Source organism: Varanus komodoensis, unplaced genomic scaffold, assembly GCF_004798865.1.
Source record: "Varanus komodoensis strain SLA01 unplaced genomic scaffold, ASM479886v1 scaffold11, whole genome shotgun sequence".
Lineage (NCBI taxonomy): Eukaryota > Metazoa > Chordata > Lepidosauria > Squamata > Varanidae > Varanus > Varanus komodoensis.
Genome location: NW_025335317.1, coordinates 28,955,786 through 28,982,047, shown reverse-complemented (window position 1 = coordinate 28,982,047; position 26,262 = coordinate 28,955,786). Strand labels below are relative to the sequence as shown.

The 26,262-nt window shown below is 41.7% G+C and overlaps 1 protein-coding gene across 1 annotated transcript in view; it reads left to right on the top strand.

Annotated features, from left to right (window-relative positions):
• The window catches only part of LOC123018172 (gamma-aminobutyric acid receptor subunit pi-like), a 47,449-nt gene that overhangs the window by 19,515 nt on the left and 1,672 nt on the right, over positions 1–26,262 (top strand). The window contains exons 7-9 of the mRNA XM_044420025.1: positions 14,351–14,488; positions 21,940–22,092; positions 22,665–22,858. Coding sequence (XP_044275960.1) covers positions 14,351–14,488; positions 21,940–22,092; positions 22,665–22,858 — 485 coding nt within the window. The remainder of the gene's footprint in view (positions 1–14,350; positions 14,489–21,939; positions 22,093–22,664; positions 22,859–26,262) is intronic.

The following is a 26,262-nucleotide window of genomic DNA, read 5'->3' as shown; positions in this document are numbered from 1 at the left end:
TTCCTGGTGAGCACCTGTATAGAGAGGGCAGTAAAGAATAACATGCTGCAGTGATTCAATTATTTCTTCTCCACATGGACACAGTCTCTGTTCAAGAGGTACTTTTTTTGATATCTTCCTTCAGTAATGGCTGTTGGGAGACATTGAATCTAGCTAGAGATACAGGCCTTTTAAATTTGAGGATCTTTTTGCTACTGAGATATTTAGTTGGTTGAAGAAGATGTGCAAAATGGTTCAGGAAAGTATTTCTGGATAGAATTGAATAATCTATCTGTAGCTCTAAATCAGAGGTCCTCAAACTTTTTAAACAGGGAGCCAGTTCACTGTCCTTCATACTGTTGGGGGGGCAGACTATAGTTTGAAAAAAATAAGAACGAATTCCTATGCATACTGCACATTAAAAATTAATTAAAAATTAAAATAAATTTAAAACTTAATTAAAATTAAAAATTAAAAACTTAATTGAAAATTAAAAATAAAAATTAAAAAATAATTAAAAATAAAAATTAGCATTAAAATTAACATTTAAAAATTAATTAAAACATTAAAACATGTTTGCTCCACTTGCTCAGGCTGCAGCAGGAGCCCAAAATGACGCCTGCTGCCCACCGAAAGGGAGAGCACGACACAAGGGGGAGCCATGAGGGTGCGCTCGCCTCAGTTGAGGCCTTCTTGGCTCCTCACCACCACCTGCTTCCGAGCCAGAGGAAGGTCCCCTTGCAGGCACTTGCCTGGCTACTGGAGGGGGAGAGGGAGTAGAGGGCCAGAGAGGCAAGCACGGGGTGGCTCCCCTGGCTGGGAGAGGGGCGTGAGGAGAGAGATAATGGGTGCTTTCCAAGGTGAGGGGAGGAGAGGGACGGGGCCGCGGCTGGCCGAGCCAGGCGCCTCCTGCCTCTCCCCACTGCGGGGGGAAGAAGCATGGCAGCTGCTTGATGGTGGCTTGCACAGAGAAGCCCACACCCCAGGGACGTGGCTCACATAGTTAAAAATAGATTTAAAAAGTTATATTTTTCTTACCTTCTATCTTTTTTTAGTGCCTTTGTCTCTCTCTCTCTCTCTTTACCCACTGCCCTCCTCTCTTCTGTATTCCCGCTCCATATTCCCACTCTGTATTCAGAGCCAACACATGTGTGTAATAGGGGAAAAAGCCAGCGCACATGCAGTTGATGGGAACTGTTATAATTTGGCGCCTGTGCTGGCTCTCTGCTAGTCTCTGAAACTGAAAGAGTTTCAGAGAACGCCTGCACTGGCTCAGAGCTTTCAGACGCGTTTGGAGATCGTTTTCTCTGTGCAAGAACAAAAGCTCTTTGGTGGGCCGGGTAAATGACCTTGGTGGGACGTATCTGGCCCGCAGGCCGTAGTTTGAGGACCCATGCTCTAAATCAATGGCCCACTGTTTAAGTTCTGCTAACACCATTCATAGCCCATCAAGGAAATAGCAGGTCATGAATAAACATATTGCAATTTGGGCTGTATTGCTGGGCTCCAACAGCTCTGAAAGTTGTTGGTCATTATTAAAGAGACCAAACCAGCTGGGAAGAAGAGGCTTTATACTGTCTCTTATTGGAGGTCTGAGCAGCACAGGTATAAAAGGCAGGATGTAAAATTGGGTGGTCTGGCACTGTTGCCTCATAAAAAGTATCACCCATGTGGGCTGTCCAGATCATTTGATTATTTTCCAGGTCAGTGCTGAACTTCCACAGAAGTCAACTGATTTGGTGTTCAGCACATCCATGGATCCCTTCATGGATCACTGCCTTGCCATGGCAAAGGGGCAATGAAGCTATGGGCTATGCCGCGCAGGGGTACCCAAGATGGACAGGTCATAGCAGAGAGCTCTGACAAAAGGTGATCCACTGGAGAAGGAAATGGCAACCCACTCCAGTATCTTTGCCATGAAAACCCCATGGACAGTACCAAAATTGATGGCCAAAGGGAAAGGGGACAGCAGAGGGTGAGGTGGCTAGTTGGAGTCACTGGGGAAGTGGGTGTGAGCTTGGGTGGACTCCAAGGGATGGTGAAGGACAGGAGAGCCTGGAGGAATGTTGTCCATGGGGTCATGATGAGTCAGGCACGACTTTGCAACTAACAACAACAACATCCATGGAATGTCCAGCAACCTGCATGATTACTGTTTGCATCCATCACTACTCCAGCTGGAACTCTGAGCACCCAGTGGTGATCTTTTGGTAGTACATAGAAACATAGAAACAGAGCAAGTCAGAAGGGGCCTCCCGGGCCATCTAGTCTATGAATTGTGACTGGCGATACCTTTGTATTGAGAATGCATGATCTGGTTCATACATTATGATGACCCATGGGTTAAAGAACCCATAAGCTGTCAGGGATAAATGGAAGAGAGCAAGTGGGCTGCCTACCATGCACCTGCCATTTCTACTTTTATTCAACAAGATAAGCCTGTCCCAATGTTGAGCATAACATTTTTGCAGGCTAAACCACCCAACAATTACTTTAAACCAAACTTTGGGTTAGCTGTTGTTTAGCCCTTAAACAACTCAACACACTTGTTTCACATGTCAAGCTCACAATCTATAAGCAGGCTCAGGGCTTTTTTTGTCATAGAACGTGCCGGAATGGCATTCCGGCACCTTTTTTTCCAATGGATTTTATGAATTGATTTTGAATTGCCTGTCGGCGTAGCAGGTCAGCAGCAAACATCATTAACATAGTGCCTGTGGGCTGCTTTTGTGTCCGCGCTGCCCGGCTTGGGACGCTGCTTGGTTTGGGATTGGTGTGTGTGGTCGCGTGCTGAGTGCTTACTGCCAGCGGCGACATTAGTTCCGGCACCTTTTTTTTTTAAAAAAAAGCACTGAGCAGGCTAATTGTAGTTTGTGGATTGTAGTGATGTGTGCATGGGAAATGGCACTGTCTCATTCCTGTTTGTGCATGGCAAATTATGTGAATATTACTAATCAGGGATGAGCACCATACCGCCTCTTTCACCACCTGACAATTTTATATATATATATATATATATATATATATATGGTATATGGAGTGATCATTTTGAAGGTTTTTTTTCTGTTTTAGCTCACCAAGATAACATAAAAAGGAGAGCTTTTTTCTGGTGCAGCGGCTTTGAAGGCAATGCAGTCCCTCGTGGTTGAGAAGAATCCTGGTAGATAAAATGCCCCCTGCATCTTGCTATGAGCTTTCCCATTTATTCAGTGCTTTACAGTTTATTCATGCATTTTTCCTTGGAATAACCCTCTATGGCAGATTTTTGCCACGAATTTCTTACAGAGGCTGAGTGATATGCTAAACTGTTATTTAGTGCAAACATTCCCAAACGTTTGGATTTATGGCCTCATTTGGCATTTTTAAAAAGTGCTGTGGTTATGAGCTTAGATTGGCTACTTTCAGTGTGTGGAAGGTCAGAAAATGTTGGGAGCACCCTACATTTCTCCATGTTCTTCTCTTTCGGGCACACAAGACACAGACAAGGGCAGAAACAGAGAAAGACAAGCAAACAGTGGAAGGAGAAGAAAACAAAGAAGGAGGAAGGGAAAACATGTACATGTGAATGGAAAAAGTGCTCCATTTTTATAGAAAGGAAAAACCACCCAGGGAGCACCTCAGCATGACCTTGCAGATACAGTAGCACCCTGTTCACTATGTTGGAGACCCAGGTTTACCATTATGAAAAGAAATCTGATTGAACTTTAGGTATCTGGGGTCTCCTCTTCTCTCTCCAATTATGAACCATGGAAACTCTCATTAGCATAGAAGCCAGGATCATAAACTATGATTTGTATTAATGATCCATTGAACTAACCAGAATTCCCTAGCAAGTTAGCAAAACTTAGCAAGTTTTAAGGTCTGACTTTGGCCACCTACGGACTGCAGGTGGCACAGTGGTTTAAACTGCTGTGCTGCTGGATCGAAAGGTCCCTGGTTCAAATCTGCACAACGGGGTGAGTTCCTGTTGCTCCGCCCCAGCTCCTGCCAACCTTGCAGTTCAAAAGCATGCAAATGCAAGTAGATAAAAAGGTACCACTTCGGTGGACAGGTAACAGCATTCCGTGCACTTCGGTGTTTAGTCATGCCGGCCACATGACCATGGAGACTGTCTGCGGACAAACGCTGGCTCCCTCAGCTAGGAAACAAAGATGAGCACCACCTCCTAGAGTCAGGCATGACTGGATGTAATGTCAAGGGGAAACCTTTACCTTTACCTTGGCCACCTAATGAGAAGGAAGGACTCACTGAAGAAGATCCTGATGCTGGGAATGATTGATGGCAAAAGAAGGGGATGGCAGAGGTTGAAGTGCCTGGATGGAGTCACTGGGGTGGCTGGGGTGGGCTTGGATGAACTCTGAGGGATAGTGGAGGACAGGATTGCCTGGGGGGATGTGGCCTATGGGGTCATGATGGGTTGGACATGACTTTGCAGCTAAACAACAAGGTCCAATGACCTTAAAAATTGAGTTGTAGCAGTGGACAGGATAGCAAAGCACATGAGTATGAGGTGCCTGTGCACCAATTCCCATAATGCTAAATATGCGTAAACTGGAACACTGTGTTGCCTCTTGGATTATTCTTACAGAGCCATATTTGTGTGCCAACTTCTCACACTGCTATGGTTACATGTGCATGAAGGAACCATGGCTTATTTATGATAAAAAACATTTCCAGTGAGAGCAATGCTTATCCTGGTGAGAATCATGTCATTAATTCAACACACAGTTCCTCCATGTGTAGATTTCTGGGAAATTTTTTCACATCACTGTCAGTCCATCACAGTTATGGGAGTTTGTCTCTGTATGACCCTCATCACTTAATGGGTGCAGTGTGCATTGTCCACATTGGGGAGAAACTTAGGAGCAACTCTGCCGAACCTGATTTATTGTTGAGCAGCAGCAGATAATGGTTAGACAAAACATACCTGGCTATAATTACATATGAAATTTCTTTTCTTTGCACAGGTGACATCTCAGAGTCTTCAGTGAGTTTGGAGACAGGGATATTCAAGCTTATGTCTGATTTTCATAGAACACTGCCAGACAACATGTCATAGTTTATTAGACAGGGTTTGAACCCAGCCAGGTCCTACCATTAGGCAGAGTGAAGCAGGAGCCTCAGACAGCAAATTTTGGGTGTCATGAAAGGCAGTACAGTGTTAGCTATTTAATGCATTATTACTGCATTATTACTGCTAGAGATTGAGCAAGGTGCTTATGTGATTTTCTGTTTCATTTGCTAGGGGATTTCCCAGTTTGCTAAACCAGTCTCCTGTGATGGCCACATAAAGAAATTAAACTAAACATTGTCTACATTTCTGGTTTAGAAACAAGGATCAAACCTTTATTTGCAATCCTGGTTTGTAGGCAGTGCTTGCAAACCACTGATTTCTAGTTCAAATGTCCCAGAAAAGTCAAGCCATTACCTAAGAGTGGGAGGGAAATAGGGGATCAGGAAGGAGAGCTCAGAGTCATTGTTTCTCCTCTCTGAGCATTATGTCTGAATTTTAGAATATCTCAATGAAAATAATACATACAAATGATGAATACATTTTTAAAGCAGAAGAGCATTTCCTTGCTTCGTTGCCTATACCATCCCTGGAGCATTTTTCATACAGGGAAAGCAAACATTAGTGTGTATCTTATTGGCAACAGTCCATGTTTAAATTGCAGTTTTTTACTTCACAGTTGAGCAAAGTAATTCCAAGTGCACCTCTTGGCTGCAATCCTATGCACAGTTAGACTGTCTAAACCCCATTAATGAATGGTATATAAGCAGTCTATGCTGGAGTACGGTCCTTTGTTATTAAGGGAAATTATTTGCTTTTCCCTTCAGTAGTCTTAGTGCAAGGCATCTGCCAGCCTAAAATGGATGTTTCATGCCAGTTTCATTCTTTTGTCTAGCTGTGTCAAGGTTTTTCAGGATGAGTGTCGAAGTATTACTAGCTGATAGTATTTGAATGTGTCGGCTTAGTCTTAACTTCTGCTACAATTCATGCAAGTAAAACTCAATTGCACAATTATTCATAAAGAGAGCCACACATTCACTTTGTAAAGCAAAGGAAATATTGATTGGCTTTTTCCTCTGCAGCATTTTTCCCATGCTGGAATTTAGAATGTCCAAATCAACATTTGTATCCCTGCAGCATTTCAAGGTGCCTCTGGGGAAGATCAAGTTTGTTCATAAAAAAGAGACGCCTTTCCTCACACCAAAGGAAAAGTTGCAGTATGGGCTAATTTGATAAACCTAGCCATTTAGTGAAAGTTAGAATCAGAAATGCTTGAAAGTAAGAGAAATAAGCAAAAGAAGCTTCTAACGAGATAGTGGCTGACTACTAAAGAGAGTCATAAAACAAGAAAGGGTCCTGTTGTGCACACACACACAGGGATAAATGGCCAGAAGGGCTGCAGCCTGTTGATAGATTGATGGGAATTGGAGTGAAAGCAGTGAAGACTGAGCCATTTTGGAATGTCAGCAAATGACAGTATCAGATCAAGGTCAGGGAATGTCTGCAGTTCAAGCACCACTGTCCCAGCTGGATCTTGACCAACCATCCCATGGGAATGAAGAGAGAGCCCAGTGAGGAGAGCTGGGGGTGGAAGATATGAGAACTCTCATCTGCCAAGGGGGGAATGGGAGGTGGGTCCAGGGTCTGCCCAGGTCATGCACCAACAGCTGAGTCATCTATCAGATGTACAGGACCCTCCCCCTGAGGAGGCATTGCCAGTTGCTTGGAGGCAATACAGGCAGGTTGTCGGAGCTGCAGGAGGGGTGGAGACAGTTAAGGAAGGCCAGTGCCCCACCTCTGAGCCAGCAACGAAGAAAGTCTCTTAAATGGGATGGAGATTAAGGGGAGGGCTCAGAGAGGGTTCAACACTTTCCTCAGAGATGTTTGACAGAAAGGATGTGTAACAATAAAGCATTGAGAAAGGAAACTCTGAGGCAGCATGTTGACTCAGGAGAGGACTGCACCCCATGCCAGGTCCTGCCATTATGAGCCTTGAAATTCTACTGCTTGTAAAAATGACATATTGGATAGAATGTCAGGCTGGGACTTGGAACACTGGGGTTCAAGTCCCCACTCAGCCATGAAATTCACTGGGTGACTTCAGGCCAGTCATGGATTCTCAGTCTAGCCTGCTTCACAGGATTGTTTTGAAGATAACATGGATGAAGATTAGTGCCTAGGATTCCATGCAGGAAAAAGAGTTATCAATCTAAAAAATAAGAAATGAATAAATCTAATGACTTGAAACTTGGAAACCGTAGTGTGCCAGAGGAGGTCTATAATTGTTCAAAATTGAAAACTGACCAAATTTCAGAATTTCAAATTGCAATTAACAAGTTCTGAAAATAGACAATTTGTACTATTTATTTATTATACTTGTAAACTGCATGAATAGTCTCATAGGACTCCCTAGGCAGTTTACAATACAACAATTTACAAACAATATAATGGTAAAAGATAAAATGAATGTGACATTAAAAAGAAATAACAAAATAAAGACAACAATTTAGCCATATTCAACAATATTCCATACAGCAATACTCAGCTTTTGACTTGGCATGTACATTTCTTGCAAATTCTGGGAAAACTATTGATATACTTTAAGCAGGCTTGTTGAGGTGTGCCTTTTGTTGGTTTAGTGAAATTCTGGGCAGCAGTTTAAAAAATATCAAGGTTTTTCTGACCCATGAAAGTCTATGGCAACAGTTGCTGACAAAGTTATTTGGAGTCCAGGCTATAAAGTATTATTTGGTGAGGCATGCTGAGGAACAGTATTTGGTGAAATTACATCCACAATCATTAATGGTTGGCAATTAGAATTAATAAATGATTACAGTCTTCAGAAAGAATAATAAAGCTTACTGTTGAATTAAGCAATACACAATGTATTTCTTCTATGCAGATCATCAGAGCCCTGTTGTGCTGCATTTCCCTCAGGATTTCATGGAGGAAATTAATGAATGAGTCTCTGTGCATCTGAAAGCAAAGGATTTCAGAATGATACCATCTGTTAGTTACAAAGCACATGAGTAATGTGGTCAGAACTGGTCACATGGCATTGGTCTCAGCTTTCTAGAGAGGAGAAAGATTAGAAATAACTAGTCTATCATTTGTCAGCCCTCTATGGTCTGTCTACACATGGAAAGGGGGTGGGGGGACGGGATACTGTAACATTCTCCTTGTTCTGTTTGAACAGTTGCTGTTTGATAAAGCGCAATGTCTTCTACCAAGATTGTTATGATCTTGTCAAAACATCTGATACAAAGGGACAAAATTTCCAGCAACACAAAATTAACTTGAAATTAACCACAAAGATTAACTGGTTTGGGACTACAAATCAGGGAACCTTTTTGGCTGATGAGTGGTATACAAATGCCTAAATATAAATAAATATATACATGCATGCATGCATGCATGCATGCATACAAATGTGCTAAAGCTCTTCTACCAAATAAAGTCTCCCTGGACACTATGTTCAATCTCCAAAGCCTCTCTCCAAGCCCCCACTTCTGTGGCAGGTAGGGCAGCTGGCAGTAAGGAGCAGCACCTCCTCAGTGGCAGCCCTCTATTATGGAATGATCCCCCACTGAAGTCTGCCTGGCACCAGCCTTGCTATTCTTTCAGTGCTGGTTAAGGCTGCCCCCTGTGCCACTGAATCAAATGCCCTTTAATGCCATTTAGTATCCGGAGGAGGGACCTCTCTGTGGTGGTGCCCCATCTGTGCACCCCAGAGAGGTCCGCCTGGTGCCGTCATTATTTGTTTTTCAGCACCAGGCCAAGACCTTTTTATTTAAACAGTATTTTAATAATCTTTAATATTTATAGTTTTCATTATGCAGCCAGTGTGTTTCCAAGTTTTAATTGTAATTGTAATTTTGTTTTATTTATTTGTGCTGTGAGCCGTCCCGAGGCTGTGTAGCAATGGGGACAGCATATAAAAACTTTAAATAAATAATAAATAAATAAATACATTTAACACACTTAAGAGCCCATTATCGGGCCTATGCTGTGGCGGTGAGGGTGGTGAAGAAGAAATTCTTCTCCGCTTCCATTGCCTCCTCACAATGCCATCCGGTGCAGCTCTTTTGGGTGGTACAGAGGCTGGTTCACCCGGGCCCCAAGAAAGATCTCGTGCCACCCTCGACGGCCCGCTGTGACGACTTTGCCAAGCATTTCAAGGAGGAAATCGCTCAGATTCATCATGAGCTAGACTCTACTGTTGTATGGTGCGATTTTACAGACGAGACCAGAGACTGGTTGGAATTATCGAGAAGGATTTATTTACCTGCTGGCAAGGACCATGCACTCGTGAGAGTGTGGTGGTGAGCAGATTGAAGGCAGGAATTTTATACTCTTTTACACGGACGGCTATGCAGGTGCTTGAATAACAGCGAACAATAGGGGAAATCCACTGAGCTACATTCGCAAACATTTTTTTTTTATGCTAAAGCAAGCAAGCGAGGGTACAGGGCGTGACGTTATGCTAGAGCGTAGCAACAAAGGCTGCTTTGTGGTCAGCCTTGCGTAGCGTGCACATTCGTTGGGGTTCTTGTTCTTACGCGAACAGGACACTCTGATCATGCTTCTTACCTGTGACGAGCCATGCCCTAGCTGCATGTTCGATGAAGAGGGGGGTTACAACATCTACTAGCTCTACTAGTGAATCAGAACCTTCTGGGGAGGTGCCAATGTTGCCGCCTGGTCCAAAATTGATGGATGAGTTTCAGTGGTTGTGGCCTGATGATGTGGACAAGGTGCTTGGACAAGTACGTCCCACCACCTGCTTACTGGACCCTTGGCCATCTTGGCTACTTAAGAAAGCCAAGGACGGGATGGGGACCTGGATCCTGGAGGCTGTCAATGCCTCTCTAACGGACAGCCGGGTACCTGCCCCTTTAAAGGAGGCGGTAGTCCAGCCAGTCCTAAAGAAGGCATCCCTGGATCCAGAGATGGCCGCCAGTTATAGACCGGTGGCCAACATCCCATTCCTGGGCAAAGTGTTAGAGCGGGTGGTGGCGGGACAACTCCAAGCACTCTTGGATGAAACTGATTATCTGGACCCATTTCAGTCTGGCTTCAGACCCGGGTATGGTACTGAATCTGCCTTGGTCGCCCTGTATGATGACCTGTGCAGGAAGAGAGACAGGGGGAGAGTCCATTGGTTCTCTTGGACCTCTCAGCGGCTTTCGATACCATCAACCATGGTATCCTTCTGGATAGGCTAGCGGGATTGGGAGTTGGAGGCACTGCTTTGCAGTGGTTCCACTCCTATCTCAATGGCCGATTCCAGAAGGTGGTGCTGGAGGACTATGACTCTGCACCATGGGAGTTATGCCATGGAGTTCCGCAGGGGTCCATTCTGTCCCCCTTGCTATTCAACGTCTACATGAAACCACTGGGAGAGGTCATTAGGAGGTGTGGGCTGTGGAATCATCAGTACGCTGATGATACCCAGCTCTACCTCTCGTTTTCAACTAATCCAGATGAGGCAGTGGCTGTACTGAACCGGTGACTGGCTGAGGTAATGGGCTGGATGAGGGCCAATAAACTGAAGCTCAATCCAGACAAGACGGAGGTCCTGTTGGTAGGTGGGTCGGGCTTCGGGGTGGGGGACCTGCACCTTGTCCTGAATGGGGTCGCACTCCCTCTTAGGGACAGGGTTCGCAGCTTGGGAGTGCTCCTCGACCCAGAGCTGTCATTAGAAGCTCAGGTGACAGTGGTGGCGAGGAGCGCTTTCCTTCAGCTTCGGCTGATCCATCAACTGCGTCCCTACCTGGAGAACGATTGCCTGGCAACAGTGACACATGCATTGGTAACTTCCCGATTAGACTTCTGTAACGCGCTCTACGTGGGACTGCCCTTGAAGATGGTCTGGATACTTCAATTGGTGCAAAACAGAGCTGCCAGGTTGCTGATGGGGACTGGGCGTTGTTCTCATATAACCCCAGTCCTCCGTCAGCTTCACTGGCTTCCCATTGAAGTCCAGGCCCAATTCAAGGTGTTGGTTATCACCTATAAAGCCCTCAATGGCTTGGGACCTGGATATCTAAAGGAGCCCTTGCGTCCATATATGCCCTCCCGCCCCCTGAGATCAGCGGCAGAGGCCCTCCTCCGGGAACCCTCCATGAAAGATATTAGGAGGGCCTTCTCTGCGGTGGCGCCCCACCTATGGAATGCACTTCCCAGAGAGGTCCGCCTGGCACCGTCGTTATTTGTTTTTCGGTGTCAGACCAAGACCTTTTTATTTAAAAGTTATTTTAATTGTTAATTTGACTATTTATTGGGTTTTATATTGTGCCGAGATGTCTCAAATTTTTAAGGTTAATTGTGTGTATTGTGTCTGTATTGTAATCCGCCCCGAGGCTCTTTGCAAATGGGGTGGCATAGAAAAGTTTTAAATAAATAAATAAATGTGGGGGACGTGTCAGCAGGTTTTTCTCTCTTAATCAGGTTGAGTTTGTTGGATATGTTTTAGTTGTTCAAAGATTTAAATTCTGTATTGAACTTTTCTGCAGTTTTTATTGTATTTGTGTATTGTATTGTATGCTGCCAATAATTGTAGTTCCCTTGATTACAAGATACTTCATAGATATATAGCACTAGGGTGTATTTTTTTATTATTTTATTTAAGATAGTTGTATGCCGTCCTTTGCAAGAGTCTCAGGACAGCTTACACAAATAAAATACAAATGCCTAACATAACATAAATAAATTAACGACCCACTCTGGCTGCAATTAAAATATGGTGATAAAATTCAATATTAAAACTTATTAAAATATTGATTAAATAAAAAGGTGTTAACCTGGTGCCGAAAAACATATAATGATGGCGCCAGGTGGACCTTTCTGGGGAGCGCATTCCACAGTCAGGGCGCCACTGCAGAGAAGGCCCTCCTCTGGGTACTCTGTCTCCTAATATCTTTCACAGAGGGTTCCCGGAGGAGGGCTTCTGCTGCCGATCTCAGGGGGTGGGAGGGCAAATTTGATTTAAACCACATTGATTTAAAACACAATTTAAATCACTAGTCAGTAAGACTGGATTTAAATCATGGTTTTCTACATAATTTACACACGTCTGCCTTAACTGTAGGTAGAGGAACTTCATTAAAATTTTCCCAGACTGGGTCTCTTTTATGTCCTGCTGCCATTATAGGTTTTCTTCTCCAGGGAAAGAATAACAAGATACATATGAGGCTATACACAAAAAGAGCCAAAGACTTGTGGAGTATTCTGCTCAAAAGGTTCCACTTTCATTTTTACTGCTTCCCCCTCGATCCTCACACTCACGCAGATCTATTCCACTCTCAACAATCTTCTATTCATTGATTTTTTAAAAATAAACTTAGCACTTAGAGGTAAGGGGTTGTTTCTGTGTGCATAGATTTGCAAAGGAACAATGAGATTAAGGTCTTTTTCTCAAATCTGGGTGTTTATTTTATAACATTTTGCTGCGAAGAAGAGTCATGTGATCTCTGCAAACACAAATTCACAGTTTTGAGAACTGTAAAACCAAGCACCTATGATTGTATCCTAGACAGAAAAATTGCCCCATAATCTTAAAGTAACCTCTGAAAGAGCATGGCATTGTGAATTAATCAATAAAATTCATTTACCAACAAATTTAAACAGTGCATAAATATGCAACCTCATGCTACATTACTAAAAACTAATCCTTATTTCGTGATGAATAACCTTTGGACTGTAGTGTCTCTTAAATAGACAACTATGTTTATATAGATTTTACCTCAAAAAGTGTTTTATTTTTTAAAAAAATCCAATTTAAATTAAAAATCCAATTTAAATTTTAAAATCTGATTTTTTAATTTTTTTTAAATGTTGATTTTTATCCACCCTGTATAAAACAGAAATCAACCCATAATTCCATTTGCAAGTTCTAGACATCTCAATGAGGGAATATCATTCATCATCTTTAGATGCCATGAATATAATATCATTGTCATTGCATTCATTATCCAGATTGTATCCTTCCTCATTCTTCTACACTGAGCAATAGAAGCTCTGCTTTCTTTCTCTAAAACAAACAAATAAACAAAACTTAGCAAAAACTGGGAATAAAAAGAGAAAATTATGTTGAAGAAAAATGGGTTTCAGAGGGCTCCGTCTTTCTATATCTTAAAAGGCCACATGCCAGGCTTACACAGATACAGGGAACTAAAGCCACACTATGTGGGGTGCTGCCCAAGATCTGTTCTTGTGGGAGCAATTCAAGTGCACGTCCAATCATACACGCAGACAGTTCCCATGTAGGCAAACCCTTCTAATTTGGTAGGATCAAACCTTCACGCGCGCACACACACACACACACACACACACACACACTTTTTGTCGCCTCCTTATAGGAGGGAAGGTTAACAAAAGGAGAAATTTCTCCACTGACATCAATGGAGGTATTTTAGCTTTTGCTAAAGAATTGAGGCCTTTGAACTATTGGTGCTGGCGAAGACTCCTGCGAGTCCCTTGGACCGCAAGGAGATCAAACCAGTCAGTCTTAGAGGAGATCAACCCTGACTGCTCTTTAGAAGGCCAGATACTGAAGATGAAACTCACATACTTTGGCCATCTAATGAGAAGGAAGGACTCCCTGGAGAAGAGCCTAATGCTGGGAACAATTGATGGCAAAAGAAGGGGACGGCAGAGGATGAGGTGGATAGATGGAGTCACTGGAGCAGTCAGTGTGAGCTTAAGTGGACTCTGAGGGATGGTAGAGGATAGGAGGGCCTGGAGGAGTGTTGTCCATGGGGTTGTGAAGGGTCGGACGCAACTTCACAACTAGCAACAATGCCAAGGGGATTTCAGGAAGCAAACAGTGCATTTGTAGATGAAAACTGAATCCTCCCCTCCTGGAGAATGGTGGTCCCAAACAAGTGAGACTATGCACATTCACACCAGCAGATAACAAAAGATAAACTATGCAATAGCATAACATGTCATTTGGCTCTTACGCTATCAATTTGCTGCTTTCAGTCCGTTATGAAGCTGTGTAAAAACACAAAGTTCTTAGGGTTGGATCCATCATTAAGGGCCCTCTAAAGCAGGGTTGGAAGATACATAGGGTGGGAGAGGAGAAGACTCATGAGTCCCATTCTGCAAGGGGTAGCTTCCACTTGCACTATCACAAACTCTAGCCCTTGGTGTGAAATCTCCTTCTTAATTTCATTTCCCTGTTATTTAAGCATGCACTACAGTTCAAATCTTGGACTCTCTGGAAAACCTCTAAATCAGGTGAAGAGCATGGGAACTTCATTAGTGTATATAAAAATAAGTCATATACTATGTAGACACATCAAACTAATTTTCTGCATTTAATTAAATCTATATTTTTTGGCTCTCCAAATGCAGGGGGCTATAACATTAACGATGTAATGTTTTACTGGACAAGAGGAAATGACTCTGTTAGAGGCTTGGAGACTCTTCGTTTGGCACAGTACACAGTAGAAGACTACTACACATCTGTATCAGAAGCTGTCTATGAAACAGGTAAAAAATGGCTGAGAGAAATCACTGGTCTTTTGAGCCCATAAAACCTTACAATGGACTTGTGCTTCCTGTGTGACCTAGTTGGTTTAGTAAAAGCAATGGGCTATGGTTTAAATACATAAGAAGTTGCTGCTATGGAGGTCTGGGTCTGGTGGTACCCGTATGGGAGACTATAGAGCAGGCTTTCCCAACTTGGTGGCCATCAGAGGCATTGGGACCACAATTCCCAGAATTCTCATCCAGCAGGGCCATTGACAGGAATTCTGGGTGCTGCAGTCCAAATGTGTCTGGAAGGCACAAGGTTGGGAAGGCTGCTGTAAAGGAATCCAGTGTGTGCCATGTTGAGCTCATGGAAGGCAGGCATTACATGAAAATCAACATTCCAGTAAGAAAAGTTAGCATCTAATCTTCTGTTAGTCATTTCATATTTGGCGACGTACAGGTATGTGAGGTGTCACACGGAGGTGGGCAGAGACCTGTTCTCCCCTGCAGAGGAGGGCAAGACGCGCTGCAATGGAGAAAAGCTCAGGGAACCAAGGTTCAATTTGGATGCCAGGAAGTACTTCCTGACAGTTAGGACCCTGAGGGTATGGAATGGGCTTCCACGGGAGGTGGGTGAGGCCCCATTGGTGAGGGTGTTCAAGGATAGGCTAGACATGCACATGGTGGGCATGTCATGAGTGGAGCTGGCTGGAGCTGGGGGTCAGACTAGATGGCCCAGGAGGCCCCTTTTGACTTGCTCTGACTTTCTGTGTTTCTATATTTGCTGTATTGCCACATCATTTTCTTTAAGAAATAAAAGGTAACACAGATGGACTAGAATATCTTGTTCACATAACTGGTTTGCTCTGCTGTAATGACTAATCTCTCAAGGCAAAGAATTTTCCTAGATTTTTAAGGGAGAGAATAGGGTTAGGGTTAGGGTTTGACCGCCCATTAGCTGTCAAATGGGCTCTTCTGGCTCTGAGACACCATCTCTGGAATGCCCCATTCCTGCTGGTCACCAACCATGCTCTGCTACAATGGCTGAATAGAATGAAAGATGCCAACCCTCACCTTACCTGTTGATATTGAGCATTACAGCCATACACATTTATGGTCCAACACATACATGGTGCCCAACATGCTAATGCTGATTTCTTTTCCTGCCAGGGCGCCTGGCCAGTGCATGGAGATGGTGAACCCCTCTTGGAGGGAGGGATGTGTGAGGAAGTAGAGAGTCTTACCCATTTTCCTGGGGCATTCAGTGGAGCAAATTGGTTTGTGTTTACTTATGCATGTAGTTGACTAGGAACAAACCTTAACACATTTCAAATCAAGTGTTATTTTTAAATCAACAAGTACTTACTTGAGGAATGCTGATTAATTTCTTAAGGTATTAGTTTTGGTTAGTATATGTTATTCATCGTTAAGCTTTTCTAAACTTTCTTTTTCATCTGACATCTTGAAAGGAAATTAATTTATTCACTTGAATTCCCTTGTATTCTAGAATAAAACAACTTCCATTCCAAAAATAAAGCACATATGAAAAGCAGTTATATAATCATATGATAAAATGTACAAATCTAGACTTGCAGGTACACCTCACATTATAAAGATACGTATTAGAAGCATCAAGGAAGTTAACACTGTAGTAACAAGTCCTTTTGATACCATGAGCCATCCGAGTTTGGGGGATAACAGCCTAGCAAAGGATTGATCATCTTTCTCTAACAGATTCTCTGTTCACATGTCTTACTTTTCTATAGCTATATCAGTAGCTTGTCATCATGATTATCTCTAGAATGCTTACACAGGGACCAGGTAGTCAGAACATGGAACAGCATCCCACAGTGACAGTATGCTAACACAAATTGCACTGCATTAACTCTATGAACCTCTCATACAACACAAATAGCATTAGTTTGTGCAACAGTTTTTGGAAGAATTCCATTGGGCAAATTAACACTAGAGAGCATATATGCCACAACACTGTAATTGGTGTACTGAAGTGACTTCACTGATTACTGCCTCAAAACTGGACAGTCTCTACCAGCTACGTGTTTGCTTTTGGACCCAATTGAAGTTATTGGCCTTGGACCAAAACTCTAAACCTGAGCATTAGATGATCTGCAGCCTTGCTTTCATTAAGTAACGTCAGTGTGATAAGTACCAGGGACAGGGCCTTTTTAGTGGTAGAATTTGTTTATTTGAAGAATTCCCTTCTCCAGAAAATACATATGTTCCTGTCATTGCAGTTATGTAAGAGAAAGTTGCTATGTAAGGAAGCACTTCTTCACACAGCCCATAGTTAATCCATAGATTTACTGCCACAGGAAGTAGTGATGGCCACCAGTCTGGATGGCTTTAAAATAGGATAGAACAAAATCATGGAAAAGGAGGCTACTAGCTGTCCTGGCTGTGTGCTTCCTCCATTATCAGAGGTGGCCCACCTGCACGCAGCAGTTGTTGAGGAGTTGGGGCAAAACCGGGGGTTTTAAATAAATTTTTTATTGTTATATTGTTATTTATGTTTCTGTTGTGAGCCGCCCCGAGGCTTCGTTGCGATGGGGGCGGCATAAAAATGTTTTAAATAAATAAATGAGACTCTTTTACCCATCCTGCCTGAGGGATCCTGTGAGCAGCTGGTTTGCTGATGTGTGAACAGAATGCTGGACTGAATGGGCCACTGGTCTGATCCAGCAGGGCTTTTCTTAAGTTCTTACATTCTTGGGATTCATAGGACTTTGTATTGCAATTTACATTTGATTAATTGTTGTGATTTCACTTGTTATTGTTGCATATGATATGATGTGATATCTATTTATTTGTTTATTTTCTGCATGCCACCTCATGTGGGGAATACTCTGAATGTCAGCTTAAAAATATGTTCAGTACATAAAGTGGTACCTGCAAGTGAGCATGCTTATATACCAGTTCCTGAAGATATGGGCAAAACTATAGGAAAATAACTGAAGACAATTTTAGTATAATAGGAGAAGGAGGCAATAGAAACACTCAGGCAAAAAAATCTTAAAATAAGATATGTATACAAAGCCTGATCATTATTGTGTAAGGTTGCCAGGGTATGTTCCTGGTTTGTTCCATACCTCACTGAGCTGAAGGATGCAGAAGAGGAAACAGCTTTGTAGGCATGGGACTTCCTAGATTCCTTCTCTGGAAATGCCATTGGGTAAAGCTGTCTAAGGAGCAGAAGAATGGTCAGATATATGTAATGTTCTTAAGGATTTTCTTGAGGTATTTTTCTTGTTGATGCTATGCACATTTTCTCTTTTGTACAAGACATGAAGAGGACGTTTTATTTACATAAGAACTTTCAGTGCTGCTATTTAATTTGCCTGCCATGACTCAACAATTCATTTTGAATATAATTCCTTGAATTAAATTTCAAAGATTATACAACACTCTCTTTCTCTTTGAATGCTTGACTGGGAAAAGAAAAAATATGAGAGATAGTAAACACTGGAAAAGGAAATATTATAAAAGATGACTTCATTCTAATTCACATTAAAGCACCAGGTGCCCAGAAAGAGGTACATCCTCTACATCCAGAGATCTACATCCACAGATTTCATAATGAAAAAGTACCTTGCTTCTGATATAATGAGTATCTCTTCCATTTCCTCACTGCATCTGCTCTCAGCTAGCCACTTTACTCTAAGAAATTCCATAGTGCCTGGTGAGAAGGAAGGACTGGTCAACACATCAGACAATAAAATGCATGCTTATTTCTTTTTGTTTTAGGGAGACGAGCTTCAGCTATTGGCTGGTATAGTGATGGAGATGATGATGATATGATACTCCATCTAAGCAGCAGTAGAAAAGCATAGTGGAAGCTTCAGTGTTCTCATTTAAATGGTGCAATATTTTCTAATAATAAATGAAATATAGCCATGAGCTATACAGGGGTGTATGAAATAATTTCATTGCATGATTTGATTATGTTAGCTCATTTCAATAATTTACTTCTTTTCAAGCCTGATTTGGATGGTAGCCTCTCTTCAGTTTGGATTTGCTTTGGATAGTTTCTCAATTATTTTCATGGACAAATTTCAATGCATGGCAACCATCTTTATTTCTGTTTAAAATTGGATGAAAGTTGCAGGGATATAAGCAGCTCCCTTGCAACATCTATTAGAAAGACAAACCCTGCTAACATCCAAATAAATGGCAGGATTTTGTTGTTGTCCTAGTGAGTATTTTGAAGCCTGATTACTTTTTAAAGGCTTCTGTTGGTTGGGCAATGTGTTTCTTTGGCTGATGTGCATGTAACCCTAGGAAAAGCAGATTTGCCCATAGGTAAGAGCACTGGGGTTTCAGCAATTATCCATTAAAACAGTATGAGAGGTTTGAGCATATATTTGTTTTGGGCTACTCTGTCATTGTGTCTGAGTCATAGAAAATGGGATAGCACCTTGGCAGAGTTCCCTGCAACATTTCAGAAAGACAGATCCAAAGAAATAACTATTGAATGACAATGTAATACTTCCATTTCTTGGAGTTTAAATGTTGAATCAAAAGTGAAAGAAAGCTTGTGCAGTAAGTGCTTTTCCATTTACTTTCCTGATTATGCTTTTGGGACTCCAGTGTAGCATTACTGCAGGGCATTGCTATGTCAGAACTCCAAGGCATTCTGGGGCAATTAAACTGGCAGAGACCAGCAATGGCCACTAAGCACTAGCCCTGGCCAAAAGAAAATCAACGGCCATCCAGTGCAAAGAGGATTACAGGATCCTGGTAGCCAGCACATTGAGTTGACAGGGAACTCTTCTGAGGACTTGGGGACTACAACTGCATGATGGTACCAATCCCTGACAGCCTTAAGGGCCTATATTTGGAGATACCTGATTTTCAAAGGAAATTCCAGAATGGAGCTTTGGTACAGATTTAAAGCCCAATGGGCACTAAATCCCAAACAGCTTATTTGCAGGAACGTACAACTAGCCTTTCAAATACAGTTCACCATTAGCAGCAAGAAATAGTAATTTTGAATGCTTACTAAAGCTTATAAAATGACAGCTTTCAGCACATCCAAAAGATATGAAATCAGGATCACCACAAGCTTATGGCACCTTTGAAGGCATCAAATGATAAGAAGTGTAACACACATTGGTGCACTTTATGAAGGATGTACAATTATAATGACAGCTAAGAAGCATTGTTGTATAAGTATTTCAGGATGGTAGATGGAATGTGCTTTTTGTGGCTGCCCACACACCTGTCTTTGGGATTTTGGAGTGTAACAAAATGCATCTTTGATAAATGCTGATGTATAACATTTTATTTAGAGGTCACAGAATGGTGGGATACAGAATGCAGAACTAGGGCATACAAATCCCATGACTACAATTTAGGTGATATAATTTACTTGCATTGCTGACACAGGCCACTGTCATTTAGTTATTAAGGTATCAGGAACCAGTCTGAAGTGGTGGTAAGAGTGTGGAACTGTGGACATGGGAGAACCAGGTTCTAGTCCCCACTTGGCCATGAAGCTCACTGGGTGACTTTGGGCAAATCACTGCCTCTCAGCCTAACCTACCTCACAGGGCTGTTGTGAGGATAAAAATGGAATAGAGGAGAACTGTGAAAACTCCTTTGGCTTCCTTGCAGGAGGAAAAAGTGGGTTATAAAGGTAATGTAAAAATAATTGTATAAGCAATTGACATGTATATAGCTAGATTTGTGTGCTTGTCCAGCCACCCTTCCAGCATTCCATTTCTCTTTACAACCATTTTCTGTCATCCTGCCTGCTACATGGTCAGCCAAGCATTCTCTCAGTCTTAATTTTGGTTTTAGGATCTCTCCAGATAGGGAGAAATCCTCCCTCCACTAGATAGCCCGTGAGGGATTTATAGGATAGTTCAGATTCCCAGATCCATGGTTGAAAACCCCGAACATCTCACAGCTGTCACGTAAACAGTTGTGCTTCCTGGTCCCTGAAGTCAGAAAAGCAACTCTAAAGAGGATGAAATTAGGATCACAGGAGACAGGAGAGGCCAGGAAATCACGTCTCCAGCTGCTCCAGCCTCCTTTTCTACCTGTCCATGTTGCTCCAACTCGATGGGCAAAAAAAGCTCATCTAGCAAAAAATGCAGGTTGGGAGGACTAGAAGGTAAAGACTGGCCCTGCTTCTCCTCCCAGTCTGCATAGGATGCCAAGTTCAGGGATTTACAGGCATTATGATAATATTGCATCCTTAGTGTACATTTTCTCCAGGTTATTTGTACTTGGGAAAACCTCTGGGTTCTTCTGACCTGATGATGATGATGATGATGATGATGATGATGACTACATAGCATTTATATCCCAGCTTTTTCCTTGCAAGGAACTGAAATTATTATTAACCCATATGATTTATATTTAACATTTGTGATTCTCAGAGCACAGAATTAGAATCGGTAAATGGGCACTTTGGAGATGGCCATTTAGGCAAAGTGAGAACAGTCTGTGTCAAAATCTATTTACAGAATAGTTGTGTGGGTGAATTGATTTTTTCCAGCTAAGAATATCAGTCAGACATATTAGTTTTTAAAAGCCAATGTGTCCTTTCTGCGACCAAAACCAAAAAGGAAACCAACCCCCCTCCCCACACTCCCAAGTTTCTACTTTGAGGATAACTAGAAAGGGCAGTCTTTTTCCCATGATTTTCTCACTGGTTAGAATTTCCTGCAGAAAAGTGCATGTAAATTTTGCATATGAATAGGATTTTAATGCTTTTTATTAGCAGCAATGTAACATCCCTGGCCCCTAGTCCGCACTGCCAGACAGGGAGCAGCCTATGGGGCATAGGAGAGTAAGTGATGTTTTTAAAGTTAAAAGCCCTGCTGAGCCAGCACAAATGGAAAGTGAATGACGGGACTCAGGCCACTGGATAAGTGCCATCATTTGACTGGATAATGAGGGATGTCTGTTGTGTTTCTCTAATGCTTTTGTTATTGTTATATTTATCACCAAACTTGTTTTCCTTTTTTATGCTGCTATATTTCCGTTTTGTTACTCTGGTAAATTTTGTTTGTCCAGTATTCTGAGATTAAGAATAAAGGACATTTTTTAAATTTTAAAATTATTTCAAAACAGCCTTCTTCAAACTGGTGTCTTCCAGATGTTTTGAACTGGAATTGGAACTCTAATCAGCCCTTGCCAGCATGGCCAATGGCCAAGAATTCTAGGATTTGTAATCCAAAAAACCTGAAAGGCCCATGTTTTAAAATAAAGTCCAAATTGACACTGCACTAAACCCAGAATTGTAAACAGGACTGCATTTCAGAACCACAACTGACAATTATATATATAGTCATGAATGTTGAACTTCTAAGGTGAGAATGTTTTGTTGGCAGAATTTTATGCTTAAAATAATTAACTTGAACATGAAGAAACTCATAAATTGTTCTCTCAAAATACTTTCACCTAAATGGTTTGTTGTGTCTTCCTTTCATCTCATCACATAGGATGCTATCCAAAGTTAGTCTTCCATTTTGAGCTCAAGAGGAACATTCTGTACTTCATTCTGGAGACCTATGTACCATCCAGCTTACTGGTTGTTCTGTCCTGGGTGTCATTCTGGATAAGCCAGTCATCAGTTCCAGCCAGAATCTGCATAGGTAACAAACGTGTCACACAAAGAGTAACTTATATGACATATTTATTTATGCTTGCTGATTTACAACATAGATGTGGTTATTATCTCTTATTATCAATGTTGCACAGCTACCTGATAAAAAAGGTTGAGCTAGAGTCAAAGACAGATTCATATATGAATCCTCCCTCCTTATTAATCCTAAAAATAAAATTTAGTAACAAAAAGTCAGAAAGATGCTATCTCAAAAATAAGAGGAAAATATAAGGAAAAAGATTGATTCAGACTAAAGTTCCATATTAGCAAGCAGCTTTTACTTTCATGGATGGTAGATCTCCAGGGTCGTGATAGATCTTGCAGCCCTGTCACCTTAGATCAGTGGTGGCGAACCTACGGCCCGAGTCCCGTTTTCTCTAACACTCCAGGTTTTTCACATTCTAAACCACTATGCAGTTTGTTCAAAAGAGAGGTGTATTGACAGGAGAGTGTCAAAGATTCCTAAAGAAGGAAAGACAGAACAGCTGCTGCCTAAAGGTAGCAGGACCTGATATTGTTGACAGTCTTGCAAGATTATCTCTAGTTTATCATTTTTTGTAGGTGTTACAACAGTACTCACCATGACGACGCTTATGATGGGAGCCAGGACATCACTTCCTAATGCTAATTGTTTCATTAAAGCAATTGACGTCTACCTGGGTATTTGCTTTAGCTTCATCTTTGGTGCTTTACTGGAGTATGCTGTGGCCCACTTCTGCACTCTGAATCAATCTGGTATGAAAAAACTCACAAAGGTATTTTTATTTATTTATTTATTTATTTATTTATTTATTTAAAACTTTTACAGACTGTCCCTTACCATGGTCTTGGGACAGTTTAACAATAAGACAAAATAGAATAAAACACAACATCCTAGTCAAAATCTTAACCAATCAACAATAAAACCCATATTTAAACAGTCAAACCTTAAAACATTGGGAAAATAAAAAAGGTTTTAGCCTGGCACTGGAAAGAATAAAGTGATGGCACCAGGCGAACCTCTCTGGGGAGCGTATTTGTTTTGTTTGATTCCTTCATCTACCAGCTTCCTGTCTGTGGGTTACTGTGCTACAAAAGCACATTTGATCCCAACTTTGAGCAGCTGTTTACCATGATATTTCCAATATGCAGTAACATTAGTTCTGGAAGATCAGCACTTTAGAGAAGTGATAGGAGCATGGGATCCATGGACACCAGTACAGTCCCAGAGCCTTTTTTGGTCTCTCAAAGGTATCCAGGCCTCCCACTGAAACATACATGCACACCTTCTAACCAACACCTGAGATTGCTGTGAAATGGGTTTCCCTTAGTGCTCAGAACTGTGGGTTCAAAGGAATTGTTTCGTGAATTGGAGCTCAGACTCTACCTCTGCCTTGCACTCAGTCTTTGGGGTAGGTTATCCATCCTTTGCCACACTTCCCACTATGCAGTTTATTCAAAAGAGAGGTGTATTGACATGAGAGGGTGGTTTTTCAAATTGCCAAATGCCTTAACAGTCCCAGAAGGTTGCTGACTTGCCTTAGACTAGCATATTACTCCGTTTTGTCTACAGTAAGAACAGGTGCCCCAAATTGGCTTGTGACCCAAGTTTAGCATATAGGGGGCCATTATCCCTTCCCTTCACTGCATTCTATATCCAGATTGAGGGACCAAACCTGAAATTCACCATGATCCATTTGCTTTATTGGATGACTATTTGACAATGTATATTGCAAGCTTTTGTTTGGATTGGGACAGAACAGTGGGAAGGATTAAAAACTTCCCACACAAGGGTCCTGGTCTGAACAAGGACATCTACATTTCTTCTAGAGGAAAAAGAAAAAAGATGCTACAGCTATCTACATCTTTAAAGTTACATGCACTTTGAATTTCTGTTCTGATTCTAGGAAAGTTTCTGGCTCCTGCATTGCAATAGTGTAGCCAGTTGCAGCCCAGGACAGGAGTGCTTTTGCACAACTTGGGATGTGGTGCAACAGCTGTGGCCTTCCTTGTAAAAGGCAAATCTGGCTCTCTCACATGTCCCTGGGTTACATGCAGGCTAGACTGTTGCAACATGTACCTTATAGAGCTTTCTGTGAAGACTGTTTGGAAACTACAGCTGGTACATAATGCTTCTGCCAAACTGTTGGAAGGAGACTGTTGTTTGATACACTTTATTCTGATTTTGCTCAATGTGTATTGAACAAAGTGTAGAATGGCTTCCAGTTAATTTCCAAATCTACTTCAGTGTGTTGCTCCTTACTGTAACACTGTATAAAGTTTGTGGCCAGCATGGAACTTGCTCCTGTGCATTTTTATTGCTTGTTGAGCTCAGCAGGCAAAGTTTGGTTCCATGTCCCCTCACTCCCTGAGATTAAATCAGTAGGCAGACAGAGCAGGCCTTTATAACCATACAGAAAGCTCTTTGGGAAGTGTTTGGTCCTTTTCCTCCTGACATTTTAAATAAGAATAGCCCTTTTTGCGAGATTATTAATATTGTCTCATGCCCTGATTGGAGACTCTCATGTTTCAGTTAATGGTAACAGATAGTTTAGTTTTTCTTTAGCTCTGCATTTTATTCTTTTTGAAATGGTGTATTATTGTACTCTAAAATGTTTTGAGGGCCTTTTGTGTGACCAAAAAGAAGCATACAAATGATGGCACAAATATACAAATTGCCAGTTGTGATCTTATGTACAAAAGCCATATTATGTCATTCAAGAGCATTGTGGTTGTGCATTTCCCTTCTATCTTTATGTTGTGGCCTGTTCAGAACAAAAGAAGGAGGGAGGGGGAGCCCATTATTTAATCCCTAAGTGATTAAACTTTCCTAAAATAGTGGAAACTGAACTAAGAAATATTAAAAAGACAATCAGAAGCTGAGTTCTCTCTTGATATGCAAGGCTGATTTTCATAATCCAAAAGAGCTTAATTTTCTTTTCTGATAGCAATCTTTTAACTATCCCCTGACTCTTCAGATCTTTGGTAAAATAGAGAGATATTTGTAGTTCTATTATAGATACTCTTAGTAAACTTGTGCTTGAAATGTATCTTGTTAAGCTACCTTAGAGAAGATGGCTTTGCAGCATACAAATGAGAGACTGATATACACCATGCCAGATGCTGGATTTTTTACAAACTGTTTAGCTCCCTCTTAGGGAACATCAAGGAGCTAAAAGCAATCTGAAAAAGCATCAGCTAGCTGCAAACAACTTTCAGAAAGCTTCAGAAGAAAACTAATATGTGTACAGAATCCTTTCCTGCTATTCTTTTATAATGAATAATAGTACCAGAATAAGTAAGGTTTCTTTTTTCATCTTTCTGTATTTTCAAAGAAACATGGTTGCAATCATTGTACTGTAATGGAAGATTGCAAAACGAAGCAAATTAGATTTTCCTTTTTTAAATCCTGCATACTGAAAACACTCGTGAGAAAAGAATTAGTGATCTGAATGCAGACCTGGCACTTACATCCTAAACTTATTTCTGGCAACCAAGAACTGCATGACCACACCAAAGCACATCCAAGGTTTTGCCTGTGTGGGTTGTTCCTTCATGTCAAATGGAAGGAGCAGATCTATGGGTGAAGAGAAAAGGATGAATAGATCTACTTTCTCTATGAACATTCATAACGAAGTCCTTGTGGAGAGGTACGAGCTATGTACACATGAAAGCTCCATGACAAGTATGTGAAGAGTAGTCATTTTCAGTGGGATATCATTTATAAGTGGGCAGTGCGTTCCTTTTCAATATTCTGATTCTAACCACCTCAACAAGGATGTCATAATAGCATGCAGTTCAACATGACATGTATTCAGGACAAAGTTTTGTTTGTTTGTCTCTCTATTGATCACTTGTAGCCAGCCTCCACAAACATCCATGATTTGGTGGGAGATGTTTCTGGGTGAACTCCAGTAAAATCATGAACTCTTCTATCTTGTCTGTCTGTCTATCTGTCTGTCTGTCTTTATGCATGCCATTACACTAGCCCATATTGGATCTCTCAAGAAGAAACTGATTATCTAAATTGCATGATCAAAACTGCTAGGTTGTAGTGAGTGGGCCAGGCACTCACTCCTTGCTCACTTTGCAGGGATATATGTCATCACTTTCTGAATAGGAGGAGTTGGTGGGGAAGCAGGAGTGGTGTGAGGGGAAAGAAGCCTTTGAGGCTCCTTCA